Source organism: Sinocyclocheilus anshuiensis, unplaced genomic scaffold (genome assembly GCF_001515605.1).
Source record: "Sinocyclocheilus anshuiensis isolate Anshui unplaced genomic scaffold, SAMN03320099.WGS_v1.1 scaffold1102, whole genome shotgun sequence".
In the NCBI taxonomy this organism is placed as follows: Eukaryota; Metazoa; Chordata; class Actinopteri; order Cypriniformes; family Cyprinidae; genus Sinocyclocheilus; species Sinocyclocheilus anshuiensis.
Window position 1 is genome coordinate 1,093,039 of NW_015539924.1, and position 19,883 is coordinate 1,112,921.

General features: G+C 37.1%; 1 protein-coding gene across 9 annotated transcripts; it reads left to right on the forward strand.

The window, feature by feature from the left end:
- The first annotated feature begins 1,150 nt into the window (after window positions 1–1,150).
- On the forward strand, window positions 1,151–19,648 carry pax6a (paired box 6a). Of its 9 annotated transcripts, none has more exons than XM_016483733.1 (15): window positions 1,151–1,512; window positions 5,038–5,187; window positions 7,473–7,544; window positions 7,757–7,810; window positions 8,625–8,654; window positions 10,781–10,911; window positions 11,283–11,324; window positions 11,415–11,630; window positions 11,904–12,069; window positions 16,272–16,430; window positions 16,641–16,723; window positions 17,342–17,492; window positions 17,602–17,714; window positions 17,923–18,064; window positions 18,776–19,648. In XM_016483733.1, exons 4-15 carry the CDS (start codon window positions 7,798–7,800, stop codon window positions 18,859–18,861), a joined length of 1,332 nt encoding a protein of 443 aa, XP_016339219.1. In that variant the 5' UTR covers window positions 1,151–1,512; window positions 5,038–5,187; window positions 7,473–7,544; window positions 7,757–7,797; the 3' UTR covers window positions 18,862–19,648. The 9 variants fall into 9 exon arrangements, with proteins under 9 accessions (XP_016339219.1, XP_016339220.1, XP_016339213.1 ...); XM_016483734.1 differs by having other exon boundaries at window positions 8,631–8,654; XM_016483727.1 differs by lacking the exon at window positions 7,473–7,544.
- Window positions 19,649–19,883: the final 235 nt, after the last annotated feature.

Here is a 19,883-nt window from a genome sequence, read left to right on the forward strand (position 1 = left end):
AGGGGTGGGGCTCAAGGGCTCCCCTTGCTTCCCTCTCTCTCTCTCTCCCAAACACACACACACACACACACACACACACACGCTTGGAAGCAGAGGGTCGGCGTAAGGGAAAGCTGGCTGGACAGATTTAAGTTTACGCCTGATCGCGCTCTGGAGTGCAGGCCAGCGGAGAGAGGGAGAGACAGCACCTGGCCCGGCTTTAGCATCCCCATCTCGCTTTATTGACAGCCTGATAAGCGGGGCCAGGCCGTGCGGTTTCCAGTGAAGATCTCAAGAACTCTGCTGGGTTGCACCGGTTTCACGGGGTCTAAACGGCGGCAGCACTTGATTCTCATCTGTGTTCTCCCTTTTAAAATGTGCATACTTCTACGAATCTGCCATAATCTTTTGTACAAAGATATCATCTTTATAATCTTTATTAAGGTGAATATTAAGCTAGGCTACGTTGGCAGCATCGCTGCTTGACACAATAACACGCCTCAATCTCGAAATTTGTATATTTTTAATATAGGGCCAACACATCTGAAGAAATTATATTTATGACTGCATCATTGGACAAATATCATGTAATAAATATGGGATCCCATAACAAAGGCGATGTAAACTGTATTTGGTGTTGTCATTTGGCATAAATAACAAACTTCCTATAGTGGTAAAACTAGCTAACATGACGACTTTAGATTTTTGAGACACTTTTTTGTTGGCCTGTATAAATGTAGGTTACATTCTGCTGGTGACAGTTTGTAAACAGCATAAATGAACTGCAACATTGCTTATTTTCTATTATTTTAAATTTCATTTAAATCCTGTCTCTAAAAAAATCATTTATAGACCTATTCACAACAAAAATTGTTCCTTTGTTTTTTTAAGGAAGCATAGGCTACAAAATAATAGCCTACCACACTAATTTAAACACTCTCATTAAACAGAATTATTAAGTGAGATGAACCTAAAAGAAACTACATGCTATGTATGGTTTATAGGTTCTCAAATCCGCACACAACAGACAGCAGTTCCTTCAACTTCCCGGTTTGGGGAATGATAAATGGCGTCAAGTGTGACGTGGCCGTCACTCTAGCCAATCACTGCCAGGTTGAGGTTAATATTAAGAGAAAGTTGACGGTGAGACGAGGACGTCTTTTTTTTATTCCGAACCACGTTTAAAGAGAGAGGTATTTTCAACAAGACAACAGTTAACGTGCGAGGTTTGCGTGTGTCGTAAGAATCTCGAGGGAGAGTCCAAAGTTGGACCTGCTTTCATCTGTTAAATAGGCTAGTATTTTCATCAACACTACAAAGAGGGGTTTACAATCTCTCACAACTTTTCCCCCTGGTTCCCTTTTCGGCTTGTTGGACTGGATATTATTTACTTTGGGACTAGTTTTGTGAATCGGATCCGGAGGGGTTCTCTCTAGACACTCTTTACTCTCGTCTCGAGGCTCATTTGGAAACGTGCCTCTCATAAAGAAATCACTCATATTCGCTAGCGGAACGGCTATAGCGTTTATTGAGGTAAGTGAGTTTACAAGGTTCTAAATTGTAGTTTAAAACATGTTTTCACAAATGTTATGACATCAGATTGCGCTGTGTCTGTTAATCTCGAGCAATACCTAATTTACCATGAATGTGACTGCCATGCAGAACCTTATTCCTCTAAAACTATGCCGTGAAATTAATGTATTATTCTTCAATACTTGATACACGTTTTGACACCATGCCAGTCAACTGCTTTATGTGCAACATCATTTCATTTAATTGGGTTGTAATGTCTTCAAAGACAGTTTTAAACAGGACATCATGATAAAGAGTAGGCCTAAATAATTTCAACATTTAATCATTTAAGTAAGTTACAACTTTGTTTTCATTATTATAACAATGCATTTTCATTATTTTAAAAATCAAGCAAGTCGCGCATCACTAAAGCTTTCTTAAATAAACAAAATAAAGTTGACAACGTAGGTATTTGAGTTACTTTATAAATACCTTCACCAGTAAGTTACAGAATAAAATTGGTGTCTATAAAAAATATTTTCTACTACTAAAATTAATATAGTAGGCTAATAATAAATAAAAAATAATGTATGGTTGCCGCAAATTAATATTTTATATAGGCTAGCCTACAAAGATATAATTTTTCCATAAAACAATACAATTCTTCCTATAAAGCGGAATTTGTGTATTTAACAACTGTGTATTTAAATATTTGTAGAATAAATATTTTAAGTAGCCTAGTACAATATGGCTACTATGCAAATTACACTATTCAGTACTGATATAAAACACAGTCGTTAGATATTCATTTCAAGATTAACATTACCATTTGACCTGCAATGCATAAACTTTGCCCTGAATGAAGATTACACGGTCCATAAATTGTCACATCTGTCATTTTATCGAAATATTTGAATGCTTACACTTTACACAGCTTTACAGAAATCCACTTTCAGTAACTAATAAAAAAATAAAATAAAAACATTAAGTCTGCAAAACATTTTTTGTCTGAAATAACGGACAAAAGGTAGAACGGAAATAATTAAAATTATCAGCCCACAACAACTTGTCTATTATACCTAATGAAATGGAACAATGTGTAACTTGCTTTTTGGATCATGGTGCCTAGAGTTAACCTACACAGAAGGGCCCTTTGCCAGTGCAGTGGTCGATGTCGCTGTGGGCAACCACACCAAAAAAACTTTGGTAGGTCCCCTCCCCCAGAACATGGTGACTGGATGTGGGGCTTGCACTGGCCATAACGAAAAACCTTTCCCACATTGCTTTAATAAGAGCCAGTCTATCTCTAATTCTCTCTCTCCATACACGTCTCGCTCGCTCGCTCTTACTATTAGTTTTTTTTTTCCCTGTTGAAAACTTTTAGGGAGAGGCGAGGCACCGTCTATTTTGCCTGAGGGAAACAGCGACAAGATTAGGGTCTTTTTCATGACCCAACACCACTGACTGCTAATCCGAAATGTGCTAATTGATGGGAGGACTACAAGAGTCCATCCGTGTGAAAAGTCTGGAACTAGTCAAATAATTGATGTTGACCAGCCTTTTAAACAAGTTGGCTTAACTATAGAGCAAATATATAGCACGTCTTTGGTTTCCATAAGCATGTTTTAGTGGCTTCTTATTTTTTTTCTTTCTTTCTTTTTTTAAATAAATACACTGTTCAAATTAAACGTTCCAATTAGAACCAAAATAATTTCAAAGTGTGATGTCATGGAATCTTCCATACATAACTTTTTATTCACTAAATTTTGGTAGGCTACTTTACAAACAAATAGATTGTTCTGAAGAACCTAATTTTACAATACATGTTAGCTATTAAGATGCCTGTTTCTTAATAAGCTTCTGTGCTGAACCTCCAAAAACACTGAAGAGTTTTTATTTTTTAAAAGTGTAAGGTTAAAACTGCTCTATTTTAAGGACAACCATCAGTTGGGTTGCTACGAATATATTAAACAAGATGGAGTTGACATGCTACAGACTAAAAAAAAAAACTAAAAACAAGCGTTTGAATCTCAGTGCAGTAGCACAACGTGTTGCATTGCAAGCTGAACTTTCACCTCCGGAGGAACCAGCAAAACTTTAAATGGGAAGGAGAGGGAAATTATTCGAAAATATCAAACGGCGTGGCGGGGTCGCACCGCAGGACCCGAGATGACAGTGCATGACGGTCGCGCCAGCTCATTATCCGACTCCCATTCAAGCGGCCTTTCATTGCGATGCAGACTCTTTGGCAGTATCGTTTGTTTCCTCATTGTGCTATAGTGGGGAATGCAATGGTTGTCAGAGCTCGCATTCACTTTCGCGATAGTTTATTGATGAGCTCCGACTTTTAGCACTTTTCACATGTCAAAACGAAGTCAAGTGTATGCAACCACAGCTTAATTTTATGCTCCGTGCGTCCCAACACATTTTGTCTCTCTTTAAAGCTGTCCCACCATGCTATACGTCCCCCCTCCCCTCTCCATTTCTTGTATCCCAACCCGGAATCTATTCCACTCCAGTGAACGGGTGGATCACCCCAAGCTGCGAGTGGCGAGCTGAGAGTGCAGCGCATGTAACCCCGAACACAGGCGCGGAGGGGTTGCTTTGGAGTTTACCGAGCTGTGTGCTAATGTCCAAGCAATCAACAAATGTAGTTTAAGTGTCCGGCTATGGACGTAATTATATTTTCATTTCCCTGTTGGCAACCCACGACACAGAGTTTCCTTTTCTCCCGCTGAAAACGACAACAAATCACGCTACTAATGTAAATAGTATGGGGTCTCCCAAATGATCGTTGAGCGCGCGCCGTAAAGGCGGATGACATTATCAGACACCAAGTCAACAATGACACGTGGAGAAAGGTTGGGCTCGTTTCAATCGACAAAAAAGACACAATAATAACGGAGTTAAGTAAAAATGTAAGTAATAAAGCAGGCCAACATTTAAGAAATGCTTACTTGTATACAAATTCGCTTGTTTAGTATTTGACAACAAATAAGTAGGCTACTGCCACGGCAAATTCTCATAAAAATATGGCACTATATATTCTAGATAATTCCAAGAACACGCTTATATGACAAAAAAAAAAAACATTACCATGGTACTTCCTGGTACTTTTCCCCAAGTGTCTAGTCACACAGAGTTTAATAACGCGAACGCCCAAAGGCATTTAAATGGAAAAATTCTCGAGAGAATCATATGCTTATGAGGAGTGATTAAGTAGGGTTGAAAACTAGCTTTTTGCTCGGCCCTGTTTCCCGCTCTGTCACCGGGGCAGGAGGAAGTGTTTTGCTGGGAGATGATGACAGAAGTCAGGCTCAGCTAATGGGCCACTGAAGAGGAGAGGAGGCGAGGCACAGACCAGGAACACATACATTAATACACGAGTGCTATCACCAATCAGCATAGGTGCGCGCCCTCTCTCTCTCTCGCTCCCTCTCCCTCTCTTTCCCCCTCTCTCTCTCACTCTCTCCCACGAGCGCACATTTTTCAGTCTCGCGCAGTCTTGACATCCCATTTTATTGTCAATCTCTGTTTCCTTCGCAGGGAATTTATATTTTCCACCCGAGATCAGTTGGAAACTATAAAAGACAAACTGTTTGAGGACGATTTTCTAGAACTTCAGAGTCTTCTCCTTATTGTAAGCCAAGTATATCAGCGAGGATACGAAGGCTGTAGGAACTATGCCTCAAAAAGGTAAGTTAAGAAATGTTTTTCTTTCGACCAACTTGCACGCATATGCACCACTTACAAGTGAAATTGCTAAATGTACGCTAGATTTAAACATATTTTTTTTTAAAAACTAGTGGTTTGTAAATAATAATTATGGAAAAAAGTTAGTTATGGCCTTGAAGAAACTGTTTATCAAAACGAAAACTTTCAACGAAAAGCACGATACTAAAAAAGAAAACTTAAAAGCTGCACAACCTCGTGGTGTCAAACTCTATCATGGATTTTCACGGATGCTCTTTGCCTTTTAATGCTTTAACTATGTCGAGTTTTGTGCCAAGCAAAGTTCTTATTTATGACAGAGGAAAGCAAAAAGTCACAGTAGGCCAAGACCGCGATCAGTCCTGAAAATGGGAACGCAGTGACCCGATGAGGTGGAGTGTCAGGTTGAATCACACCATCACATTCAGCCGGGCGCCACCACCAAATCGCACCGTGAACTTGGGTGTTTTGCTTTTCAGTCAGGGAAACGCTGCCTTCTTTGTCCCAGACTAACTATTACAAAGCAAAATTACGTTAATGTTTAAACCTTTAACTTAACAGTTAATTTACTCCATTTTTGTTGTTAAGTTTGTAGTAAAAAACGAACAAAAATATGATCGATATTGTATCTAATCTAAATCTATGTGTATGAGTTGTCTTATAACAGTATTAAATGAAACATCTGATAAATATATAATTAAATGCTGTAAAATTAAATGCCAGTAAATTAAATTTACAGTGCCAGTAATTTGCATGCTATAATACAGGCTACGTGTAGTAGTTTTTATACATTTGTATAAATCAGCACCGTTTTCAGCTTTCTAAACTGTCACAAGAATCTACTTTCCGCAGAATATCAAAGGCTTAAATAAGTGTGCTTAATTAAGAGCCTTCATGTTGCACATTAGAACGAACAAAATGCAGATTAGGCCCTGTCAATTACAGATAGCACTATTAAAACAGTTCATTAACTAAAAAGATGAGTCAAGGCAGAAGACCTTAAATAGCCCACGTGGGAAAGAAATACTGAATAGTTTACTTCGTATAAAATTTAATCGTGATATTAAAAATGTTTATTTGCAATCCAAAAATGGTTTTGAATTGATGTAATTTCTAGAGAAATGGAAAAAAAAGTGAAACGTTGTTAAAAAAATTCTGGATATATCTAAAGAGTTAAAAGTTAATTTTAAAAAGCAATACAGTGATATATATATTTACATATAAATGGTACTTCATGAAACACGTGCAACGCTGGCTGGCGATTGGTGTATGTATTTATTTGTTGCTGTGCACTGTAAAACGCGCACACAATCCATCTAGGCTACTTAAAAAGAAAAAAGAAAAAAAAAATCAAAGCAGTGAGTATTTCTTCAGTGGCCTCCTTTTCGGTAAATGTATTGAATGGGTTCTTTATTGCAATTGTCTTTTACCAATTGAGCGCCCCACTGCGCTGTTGTACATTTTTTACAGCCCTTAACGACACATACCAGTAACACAATTACCTCCAGATACTTATAACAAGAAATTACTTTTCTATTTCGCGCAACGAAACAAACAAAAAGGCATTGAGGTAACGGGCACCGGGTCATAGTGAGCTGCACTGGCTGTTGCGGGTGAAGGGGGGTATGCTGGACCGGGTGTAGGAGGAGGAGGAGGAGGAGGAGGGGGGCTCGCTCCCTTCAGCTCTTTGTATTTTCTGAGAGTTGTTGGTACGTTTAGTTGGAAGCGGTGTAGCTAGTTAGGGAGCCCGGGTTTTACTCTCTGGGTTTTGGTGTAGAGGGAGAAAGAAAGCTATTGTTAAAATTCAGCGGGGCTTTGTCGGGGACCCCTCACCCCCTCCTGGCTTTACTTTTCCAGCGCAGCCAGGGGAGGTAGACAGCGTGTGTCACCAGAACAGAGTATCTGAAGGAGAGGAAAAAAGTAGGCCTTGCCCACAACATTTGAAGTTTTCTAATCATGAAGGTCAGGGAAAAGCAGATGTACAGGTAGAAAATAATTTGTATAATAATAATAATAATAATAATAATAATAATAATAATAATTTGACTTATTATTATTCGAATAATCAATTAAACTTATAAGAAAACAATTTTAACTATAATAAACACTGTGGATTTTTTAAAATTAAGCCGATAAACAAATTAATTATATTGTCCAATTTATTAGTCATAAAAACACTATCCTAAAAAAAGCTAATATTAGATTTAGTTGTAATGCTAAAGAAATAATTATGGATAGGTGTACTAATAAATTGTTTTGCTTTGTCCTAGGGATATTTTAATAGAGTGAAGCAGATGAGAGTCTATAAATTGTTTTAAGCGGACAGTCAACTCTGTTTCCAGGCAAGTTTAAACGCTGGACATAAGTGTATTTGTGGAGACAGTATTTTTTGTTCTCACTTTTTGCAGCATGAATGCAAAAATTGTGAGGCTTCAGCCCACACAATTATTGTCCGTAACTTTCTTGCACACAAGTCTTACACACAATGCACTGCAATACACTTGATTTAAAAATGTGAAACTGACCATTATTATTGCTTCTTTATGACTAATAGAATACTATAACCGGGCCACGTGGGAGTCTGGCGTCGCGTCCATGATGCAAAACAGTAAGTGGAGTTCTTTTCTTTTTCTGAAATGCGTTTTCATTATTAAAAAGAAAGGTGTGCTAGGGGAAAAAAACACGAGAGAAACGCGAGGGGCGTCTAGCCAGCAAAGCATTTGTTTTGGTATATTAGTGAAGGCAGTTTACACTGTACGTCAGGGGTGTTGGGCGTGTGCATGCTGCCAAAATTTTTGCCTGTCATTCATACAGCTCCCTCAAAGTAGCTGAACACTGCATAGTAAGCTAAACTCATTGCTTAAGCCTGACTTTAACAATTTTATAGTTTTATGGAACATCGTAAGCTATTATTTAAAATTCTACAGGCTACATTTGAGAGAGCAAAAATGACATTCCCAGCGACAAATTCTTTGAATCGCAAAAAAACTCACAAGGAAGCCTGCATAGCTACACAACCTAGTTAGAGTGTCTAACCCATATGCTCTTTGCATAATTGTGTGTGTCTGTGTGTGTTAGAGAGAGAGAGGATGTTTCTGCTTGACTTGCTTTTAAATAATTGCTGAATTAATGTTAGCATCGGCGGCCAATCCACCTAGTCCATTAGCAGAGACGAAATTGACATTGCATGATTCTGATGGAACGTCTATCATGTTTATGAAACACCGCGAGAGTGAAATAATAGACTGAGCTTTGATGCAACATTGAGTGTTGTAGAGCATGAATAAATTACATGCGCGAATGTGTCTGTGTCTTTGAGATGTGTGAAGGCCAACTAGCAAAACATATACTTAGTCATTTGTGGAAAGTATTGAGTAAGTTATGATTACAATAAATGAGACCTATTTTCTCTCTTAATGCTGGACAAGAGGTGTATGACATCTGTAACGAAGGTGTGTTGAATGTCATCCTCTCATTTCTATTGATTTTATTGTTGTAAGTGCCATTCTTTGCTCTGTCCTCATACTAACGACTGGTGTAGGCCTACTGTGTTAGTCACTAATTTTGACGTCCATAGATTATTTCTGTAGGTGCAATACTTTGGAGTTTTAACTGAGCGTTTAAATCTATGTCAGCTGAAGTGGAGCACATTACACTGTATGAGCGATAAATAAAGAATTAATATTCCCACATTTTTAAAAACATTATTATTGAAAAAGGCCTTGAGATAAAAATAATAAAATATTACGCGCCGAAAAAAAGGTTTTGCCTATAAAAACTTTCCGTAGATTTTTTTTCGCCCTTCTTAGAGATAAACGATGTTATTGTATACAAATGTTGTCGTGTGATGTCTCGCGTGTATTACTAAAAATATATCATTCGGGTTAGGCCTTTGGTTTGTTTAAAGGTCACAGGCGGCAATCCAAGCTTTGTGCTAATAACTCTTGGGTGTATATAGAGAAGAGCGTCCAAATTGACACCATATGTCTTCTTATTAATTGATTAGAAACAGAGTACCGCGCGCGTAATGATTGCCACTGGGTGAGACCGACACCATTCACCGTGGGGAATTATAGAACGATTAAGACTTAACCTTTCAAGCGAAAGTTTGATTTTATATCCTAATTTGCGTGTTGGCGAGCTCAAATCAAGTGGCTGTATTTTTTAAAGACATACTGCATTTGATTTCTAAGCCAATACATCTAAATGTGTCTATTTAAAACTAACTTCGAATTAAACTCCGCTCCGAAAAGGGATATGGATATTCTTTCTATGGATCCATTCTTCGTGTTAAGTGTGCCAGAGATATTATCAGAAATAATTCTCAGGTAGTGTGCATAATAAAAATAAAACATTCGTGCATAATTCAGATTTTATATTTCGCTTTGCATATTTATTATGCATAAAACTACAGAACAAAACAGCATCCCGCAGACTCGCTCCCAGTGCGTAAATATAGGCAATGGAGGTTTGTCACTTGGGAAAAAAAGAAATGTCACTTTTAATATATTAAGGGCGAGGCGCGCCCCCGTGGACGTACACGCGCACAGCCCCTGGCTACCTTAAAATGAAGCTTCCCTTAAAGGGGAAATGAGTAGAGTCCAATTTAGTCTGAGTGATATCCAAATGCAGACAGAAAGGGTCGTTTTATCATGCTACTATTTGTCGTGACGATGCGATTTTCAAAAGCAGAGCGATGTCATAAAGTGACATGCCTGCCACAAGTGCTCCAACTGATCTTTTCAATTAGCCTTCCATGCATGATCCAGGGCGACTTCCGCCTATTTCCAGAAATTAAGCTCAAACTTGACGTGCAGCTAGTTTTATTTTAAAGACAAATGTCAGGCAGGCTCATCATATTTTCCCCCTCTTCTATATTTGGAGCTTATTTATTGCAAAGGAGCTTGTGCTCTTGGACTCAATTTAACGCGAGGCTTCGGAGAGAAAGGAGCTGAGAAGTAAAGCAAACCGGGAAGGCTGCTTTTCCGTTTTGGCTTCAGGTTTGGTGGCTTTGGTCTGCTTTTTAGGGGCTTTTCCACTGACAAAGTAACATAATGCTGTTAGGTTAGTTGTTTTACTTAATGTGTGAAGCTATGGTTTAAATCATGGCAGCGTTTAAGAAGTTTTAATATAATGCCACGAATAGCATTACGCCATCTGATCCGTTTAAGGCTTTGCATAGATGCGCAAATCTCGGCTCAGTGGGTTGGAGATGTTTTGCTCCAGATCATACAAGAGCGCTGACGCTTAATCAATGTTCTGCATGTGTAATTATATTACAATTGTGCATTAGGAGATTATGATATTACGGGCACATCTGGAGAACAGTCGAAAACATATGACAGCTGAACAACAGCAGTAATGACCGGCTATGCTGATTTAAAAGCGATTTACTCTGAAGACTGAGATTTGTTGACAGTGCTCTTGTAATGCTTGATTCATTTTAGACAATCGCGACCTGAAGGCTTCTATTGAAAACAACTGTGATTGGATTCTGTTTAAATAGAGTCTGTATTTTGAGGCTGGTGCGCTAAATGCTTGGTGATTTACAACGGGATCTTACCTTCTGTTTTTTAAGGTCACAGTGGAGTGAACCAGCTGGGCGGTGTGTTCGTCAACGGCAGACCGCTGCCAGACTCCACGAGACAGAAAATAGTTGAACTCGCTCACAGTGGCGCTCGGCCGTGTGACATATCCCGGATTCTGCAGGTGATGAGAATGCATATTTTCCGTTCATGTGAAGTCTTCAACAAAATTTTAAATATGTATAAAGTAGTTTTGTTTCACATTTGTACTTTCACTTTCCAGCTGTATAGTAGTTTTTTTTAAATAGTATTATTATTATTATTAATTTTTTTTAAGTCCTTGCATTATTAATGCCAGCGAACAACGAGGATTCATTTCGAATTTCATTTTGGAATGCATAAACAGTGGTCTTGTGGAATGGATCGAAGGACTTCTCATTTTTTCCCATTTGGCAATTTTTAAAATTGGCGACCGAAATGCATTTTAAAAAGTGCATAATTTCTCGTACCACTGAAGACATATTTTTCGTGTTAAAGGTATTTCTTGTGTTATAGACCCATGCTGATGCAAAAGTCCAAGTGCTGGACAATGAAAACGTAAGCTTATCATTGCTTGCAGCATACACTTAACATTTCACACTAGTCTTAAATAATGTATGTGAATTGTTTCTTTTGTTTTTCATCTAGGTGTCGAACGGCTGCGTGAGTAAAATCTTGGGTAGATACTATGAAACGGGCTCCATCAGACCCAGGGCGATCGGAGGAAGTAAACCAAGAGTAGCGACTCCCGAGGTGGTCGGCAAAATTGCCCAGTACAAGAGGGAGTGTCCGTCAATCTTCGCGTGGGAAATCCGAGACAGGCTGCTATCAGACGGGGTCTGCACAAACGATAACATACCCAGTGTAAGTTCATTCAGAGAACTTAATGCGTAATAGTTTGATGCACTGTTTAAAAAGCATGCACTAATGACCTTGAACGTGAACATTCTCCAACATCGGTCTTCCCCGGCCGCTGCTGTAATCTCCTCTAGCTACACCAGAGGACAATGCAATGCGATGTAATGCTCTAGCATGTAGGCCTGTGCAGAAATGGGGCCAATCGTTCCAAAAGCCAACATGCCACATCGCGGATGCGCTCTTTAATTAATGTGCCGCATCTTTGGGGTCGTCTTTCAGGTGTCATCGATAAACAGAGTACTGCGCAACCTGGCTAGCGAAAAGCAACAGATGGGCGCAGATGGCATGTATGAAAAGCTGAGGATGCTGAACGGTCAGACCGGCACGTGGGGGACCCGGCCGGGATGGTACCCCGGAACCTCAGTGCCAGGACAGCCCAATCAAGGTATGGCTATTTTACTTCCCATAGAGGAAGGCTGTGTCAAAATGGGCATCGGATTCGCTAAATTGGATTGTTATTTTGCAACCTGAAGTAAATTATAATTATTATTTAAAAAGATAAAACAATTCCAATATTAATAATAAAAGTAGCCTATACTTCGTTTTTATTCCACATGCTTTTAAGTAGCCTATTATTAGATGATATATACAATTTAAATAAATTAGGCTATGCATGTTACACGGAGTTTAATGTACTGTTATAGTATCAATAATTTAATGACGTTTGAATTAATAAATTAAATACCATTACTATAATAATTAATAATATTAATGCGAGTTGCAATCCACCTTCACAGTTCTTAAAGAACGCGACATCGAATAAACAAGGATTCCCCGTACAAAATATGTTTCTGTCACACAGAAAAATGTGTTATGGGAACAGTTCTGTCGCTATTTAATAGCTCATTATAGAGAACGTTTTGTTTCCCATTAAGGCGACATAAATACGCGTTTAGTTTGAGGAGACAGCTGTGGAAATGTTCCACCGGAGACACCCGCATGATATGGCAACGTCTGCCAATTAGACTTGTCCCTGTTAAAGGCGCTACACAACGAAAGACAGACATATAAAAAGACATGATAAATAGAGAATGAATGTCTGTGTAATATCGGCCTGTCAAATCATTGACTGGTTTACTTTACAGCAACTAAACAAAGCAAACGTGTTTTATGCAAAGGAGAGTAGCCTATGGGCTCATATGAGCAAATTACGTTATATAATATTTAACATGTTTTTATGAATAAAATTAGACATATTTACTTAAAATACAGTGCAGGATACGCCTATGGATTAATTTGAGTTCGCATGACATGCTACATAACCTACATATTTAATAGCCTACTCTTTATTGACATGTGGCCTCGTACACGCACCATGTTTGAGACGAAAACGTATTAATAAAAGTGCTCATTTATTTAATTCTGTGGATTAATTGCCAGAACTCTAAAGCATCTAGTTTTTGATTTGTTACGACAAATATTAGCCTATAAAACATAACATAATGTAACAACAACAATAATCTGGCTATTTTTTCGAGTCTACAAACATAATGCTTTTTTTTAAATAGCTAACTTATATAATTTTCACCACTATCATTTCGAAGTCCACTCCCAAAGTAGGCTATTAGTCAGGGTGAGGTTTCAGAGCGAGACAAATATGGTCGCAATCTGATGAATGTCACGCAACACTGAATAAAATAGCGGATTCATCTGGGCTGACAGGACGCTAAAAGAGACAACTCTATCGCATTCAGAGGACTCATAGCAGCCCCTCCCGCCGCCATAGGCTCGTGGTGCTAAAGCCGTCTAAAGGATTTGGACACTTCTCCTTTTCCAAGGGTCCTCGCATGTTTTGATCAAGGCCTCCTCAGCTGAAAGATGCCGCGGTTGTTTTGCCATCTTTTTGCTCGCCTTCCGCCTCACCGGTTACGACAACGCCCCAATAAGGAATGATTTTATTTCCCAGCGCCTTTCTCAGAGAAAACAAATCCGAAATCTGGCGACAGTTGGTCAGGCTTTTGAGAACAGGCCACACATTCGGATTAGCTCTTGAAAAGTGTGGATACTAAACACAAAGACCTTTTAAAACTTTCTTAGAACATAGAAATGCACTGTCTTTGAAAATTAAATAACTTGGAGAAGAAAAGGAAAGCTAGTAGTCTATTAATATGTAGCCTAATATTTCTTGCTACATCAGTAGAAGAGTAACCATGTCTTATTTACATCATATCAAAAAAAAAAATTTTTTAATACTTTATTTATAGGCATTTCTATTAACGGAAAAAAATCGAATAATAAAAATTGCAACAAAAAAGAAACAAACATCCCAGAATATTCCCCTAGTTCACTCTTTGTGCGGTTTTAACAGCAGAAACAAATAGCTAACAGTTCAAAGAAAACAGACATTATCTTCAAAACAACAAACAAATGTGTAGCAGCAATGTACATATGTAGGGTATAGGGTACATACATAGGTCTAACAATTAGAAAATGAAATATTAAATATACAAGTGAACAAATCAATAAGTGAATGAAGAAGGAAATTAACCACCTCATACCTGCCTCAGGCTGTTCAGTTTACCATAGTTGTAACTGATGTGAAAGGCTATAAAACAAGACAACAGATCATCAACAAAATAAATAAATGAATAAAGATCATGTAAAATATAAGTATCTTTTTTAATAATAAAAAAAAATAGTAATGATAATAATAATAAATCAATAATAAAAAAAAATTAAAAAAAATAATAATAAATAAATAAAGTGGTTGAATGGCATAGAGTTTGTAGGTCCATATTTGTTCCGGTGTTTAGGTAACCCCTTCCTCAGTAAATTGTAAGTCATCAAAATATGTTAAGAAGGGTGACCATGTTTCAAAAAATTTGCGTTTTGAGCCTCTGAAAAGTTTATTTTTGACAGCATATTTTTCCAGTGATTATATATGCATGCAATGAGCTTCATTTTAGCCTCTAAATCAATATTATTTTTACTCAATTCACCATCTCCAGAAAATAAAAAATGTACACATTAAGCAAATAATCTACTTTCAAAAATACTCTAAGAACGGGGGACTACATTTCATAACACTGTAGTTTTAACGAATTTAACGTCATATTGTTTCCCATAAATAAACACATGTATTTTTACTCCATGGATAGCCCAATGAAGCAAACCGTCTTTCCAAAAAAAATACATAAATAAAAAAAATCATGAAAATGTAAAAAGTTTTAATCTGGATCAACTGTAACCTGTGGGAAACTACAGAGTTCAAAAATGCTAATTTGCTCAATGTTAATGACCTAACATATATATATAAGATTTGATATATTAAATTTTTACATATTTGTACATTTCTACATTTTTTTCTAAGGTATTTGTAGGGAAAAAATGGAACGATAACTGATAAAATAATTTAATTCTTAATTGAATTAAGATAATTAATTTTCTTTTTTTAATTGGACACAGGTACTTATTAAAAAACAGGCTCTGTGTTTTCCAACTGGTCACAATTGTGATGTTCACTGGTCCTATGAGCATTATTTTAAATACATTCATAACAGACCCTTTAAATATGATATATTCCAAATTATGACAGGTTATATATGACTTCCTTGTATAGGACACAGAAATCATCTTTCGAATGGGCAACTGGGTGGACATGTGACTACTTACACCTCCACCCATGTAATAGTCCAAAAAGTTTGGGGTTTCATTAATACCTCACGACTCTCCACAAAACATCAACAAGTTTCTTTAGAGTTTTCGAACTCCAAACGAAATTTTAATTTCAGATGTATCTGGTGAGATGGGTTAATTAGGCACTGGTGTCCAACAACACAGCAGGTTAAAGCTTATCGACTCACAGTTGGCACTCCAATGCTTTAGTCTGTGACAAACAAGAGGCTTCGTATTTAGATGTCTCATTCACGGTGGCCTGGCTGTTTTTCTTCCTGCGCCTATAAGAAGGTATAAATCCTAACCGAGGTTGAACGGGCCGGCCCTAGGGACAGTGATTAATGACAGTAGAGCATAAAGGTTAACACGCCGAGCTGAAAAGTCTGTTGACTGGAATCCTCGTGCTACAATGACTGCTGGAGAGAATCCTTTTGTCGCCCTCTCCAATTGTGTCCTCAAAATTCAACCCACGAAAGTTTGCCATCCGTCCTCCCAGTGAGTATTTAAGAGTTACCCTTACTCTCCCGCATTGTGTGGCTGTGAAAGCATCCCTCTCCTATTCAAGTATTGGTGGTCACCTCAATAGCTCTGCAAACGCCCATATGGTGGCAGTAGCCTAATTGAAGAACTCGGGAATGAAAAGGGGGGAGAGGGTGTTTGGTTTTTAAAAAACATTTCAGAGGATCTGAAAAGGTTTCTGGGACATTTTATCGCATTTCTGTAAAGCCCTCAAGCTCGTCAGCCTTTTTGACTCGATGCTGAAAGATCTAAGTGAGCATGCTCTAAATGTTTTCCCACAACACCGCAGAGGGCGATACAGTAGCCTACAAAACGCTCCACTAATTTTCTACCAAAATCTAAATATGACAGGCAAACCATGATATACCTTAATTAAAACCTAGAGTCCAAACAGAGAATGAGAAGTGTGAATAAACAGAACAAACTTACATTTGATATTTCCTTTCCTTTCAGATGGCTGCCAACAATCAGACGGAGGCGGTGAGAACACCAACTCAATAAGCTCCAATGGAGAGGATTCAGATGAGACCCAAATGAGGCTTCAGCTAAAAAGAAAATTGCAAAGAAACCGCACATCTTTCACACAAGAACAAATAGAAGCACTTGAAAAAGGTAAACATGAAGATTAGAGCTTATATGAAAGCATCTGTAGACTAGCTACAACTGAACAGTATAATCACACCTCATTTCAAGAAGAAAACCTTTGTAAACTTTTATATTTAAATTTAATTACTCTGCATGACGTTTAAGCAACCATTGTGTAATTGAACAGAAAATGACTCATTTTTTAACTCATGACGTGTTTTTTAATGTTTCAACCAGAGTTCGAGAGAACGCACTATCCTGACGTTTTTGCACGAGAGAGACTAGCTGCGAAAATAGATTTACCAGAAGCAAGAATACAGGTGAGCGGAAAAAAACCCCCCTCAAAAATCGTATGAGTAGAGATAAATTGGTACACTTCATAATAATTTGCCATTGTCATTCTTTTAAAATATTACTATAAATGGCTTAGCCACTCAAACAATATCACTTTAAAGAGTTCTGTGTGTTATATATAACACATATACATACACTCTAAAAAATGCTGGGTTGTTTCAACCCAATGTTGGGTCAAATATGGACTAACCCAACTGTTGGGTTAAATTTTGGTTACATTTTTAAATTAACTTTTTAACCCAACAGTTGGGTTAGTCCATATTTGACCCAAAATTGGGTTGAAACAACCCAGCATTTTTTAGAGTGTACATAACATATATATATAATTATTTATGACTCATTTTGCACTACACAGATTTTTGACCAATCTAATGTCCTCTATGAGAATGTCCTGCCCACTAAAACCATCTGCTATTTATAAATAATAATAATAAATGAGCTAGGAAATACATCAACACGGAGATGAAGATTTAAAGGGAAAAATATCAAATACAAAAGTGTCCTGCTTTATCTTTCTTCATCCTAGATACCGATACCGTTGTTTTAAAATGTCCTTGATAACTAACTAAAGTACGTCTCTCCAGGTGTGGTTCTCGAACAGAAGAGCAAAATGGAGGAGAGAGGAGAAGTTAAGAAATCAAAGAAGACAAGCCACAAACTCTTCAAGTCACATACCCATCAGTAGCAGCTTCAGCACTAGTGTTTATCAGCCAATCCCTCAGCCCACAACGCCAGGTAAAACCTCTACAATGTGCATATTGTTGGCCCATGAGGGCCTTAAGCAAACACTACTGAAAATTTACCAAAATGATATGTTTAGATTATTTCTTCCTTTTTTCAACAGTATCCTTCACACCAGGCTCCATGTTGGGAAGATCAGACACAGCCCTTACGAACACATACAGCGCCCTGCCACCAATGCCAAGCTTCACCATGGCCAACAACCTTCCTATGCAAGTATGTCTACATTTGTCAGTTTAGTGCCTCACACTGTACTATATTGTTCCATGCTATGTTGGGCTTGCCTTAGTATTTCAAAGGATTAGTAATTTGATATTTCCGAGCACTGTAAAATCTTATGCAATTACAGCATTCAGGTCTGTAAGGCTGTTTCTATCGGATGTGAGTGTTGCTGACAGGTCTGCCCTTTTTACCCCCTCCACAGCCCAGCCAGACCTCATCCTACTCCTGCATGTTGCCCACTAGTCCTTCAGTGAATGGGCGGAGCTATGACACATACACACCCCCGCACATGCAGGCACATATGAACAGCCAATCAATGGTCACCTCAGGCACAACCTCAACAGGTAAGCGTTTATTCCTCTACTGAAGCAAAAAAAATAAAATAAATATTTAAAAACATAAAATAAAATCGTAATACAATATATTTTTTTATTAAAGATTTTTAATATTTTCTTAAATGTTTTTACAATTTTAATTAAAGTGAATTGAAATATTAAATAAATAAATGAATTAAAATTTGTGTACCATTTTTTTTAAAAAGCAGAAAATGCTCTGAAGTCACATATGTGACACATAATAAGCCTCAATGTTTTCTGAAATTTATTTTCAAAATTGTATTAAATATTTTTAATTATTAAATTTATTTTTATTTAAAATTTCTATTGTATATTTTATGATTTAATATTTTATAATATACAAAACCTAAAAAAGTATTTAAAATGTATCATTCTATTAGATCATTTTAATATTTTATTTTAAATTAATTAAAATATTAAACAAATAATTTCATAGTTTTATTCAAATTTGTATGACATTTTATGAAGCTCCGAAGTCACATGTAACACGTCAAGTCTTAACTTTTTCAGAAATGTATTTATAAACATTAAATATTTTTAACATTTAACTTATTTTTATTTAAAATCTCTATTTCATATTTTGATTTGTTATATATTAAACATGCATACTCTATATATGTTTTATTTTTTTGAGAATTGCTCTTAAGTTACATAATATGACAAGCCTAAATATTTCCGCATTTTTTCACCATGCTACAGGTCTAATCTCGCCTGGAGTGTCTGTACCAGTCCAAGTGCCAGGCAGTGAACCAGACAGGTCCCAGTACTGGCCCAGACTACAGTGAGAACAAGACACACCAGAACAAAAAAAAAAAAAAGAGAAAGAAAACAGAGGAGAGGAAAAGAGAGAGGAGCTTCTTCACCTCCTGACGTCTTTCAGCTTCAAGGCAGGGCTGTTCAGCAGTATTTAACTATGGAAGGAAAAGAGGAGACTCTAAAGGACCTTTTTGTACTGGGATAGTGCCACTTCTCTATCATTCTTTGGACACAAAGACTTGAAGAATAAAAGAGAACAGACTTCTGTAAAGTGCCCGGTATTATATCGTAAAATGGAAAAAAAAAAATCTGTTTTTCAGTTTCCAACCTAAGTCATTTTGATGTATTTGTACATGTAATGGCCAATTGTATGTTATGAAAAAAAAAAAAAAAGAAAAAAAAAGAACAACCATGGATGGACTGTCCAACCAAGTTGGTCTTGCATCAGTGAGAGGAGGATCATTTGTGCAGGCTTATTCGTCATTCTTTTTTCATCATCAGCTGATATCAAGAACTGCCCATTTCTGTTTCAAATGTGGACCTGTAGAAACAAACAATCTCTGTATCATTTCAAGACAAAAATAGCAACAGAGTTCAAAGGAAGCCAATCCAGAAATTGTTTTCCAAAGCTTGCAGACAAAAGTAAGCTATTTGTTGAACATGGTGACTGCTGAACCGGAGGAGGAAAATGTTTGGTAGTTTAAAACGGTAGATTGTGTCTTCGGTATAATTCAGTTTTGCTTATGTCAAAATGTAAGTATTTGTCTTCCCTAGAAGTCTCGCAGAACAATTACTTTAATAAAATTAATTTCATTTGATAATTCTCTGAATATTCAATACATGCTTTTCACTGAAGGCCACTTTTTAAACATAACATTAATGTAGCTGACAATAAGAATGGTGTATTATTTATACAAGCATCAGTTCATCCAATCTCATACATCCTTTTTAATAAATATGAATTAATTTGCTAATTCTAAGTGTTTAATCTCAAGCAGATGGTTCGGAAACATAAAAATGAATAATAATTCATATTAAAAGAAAAAAAATG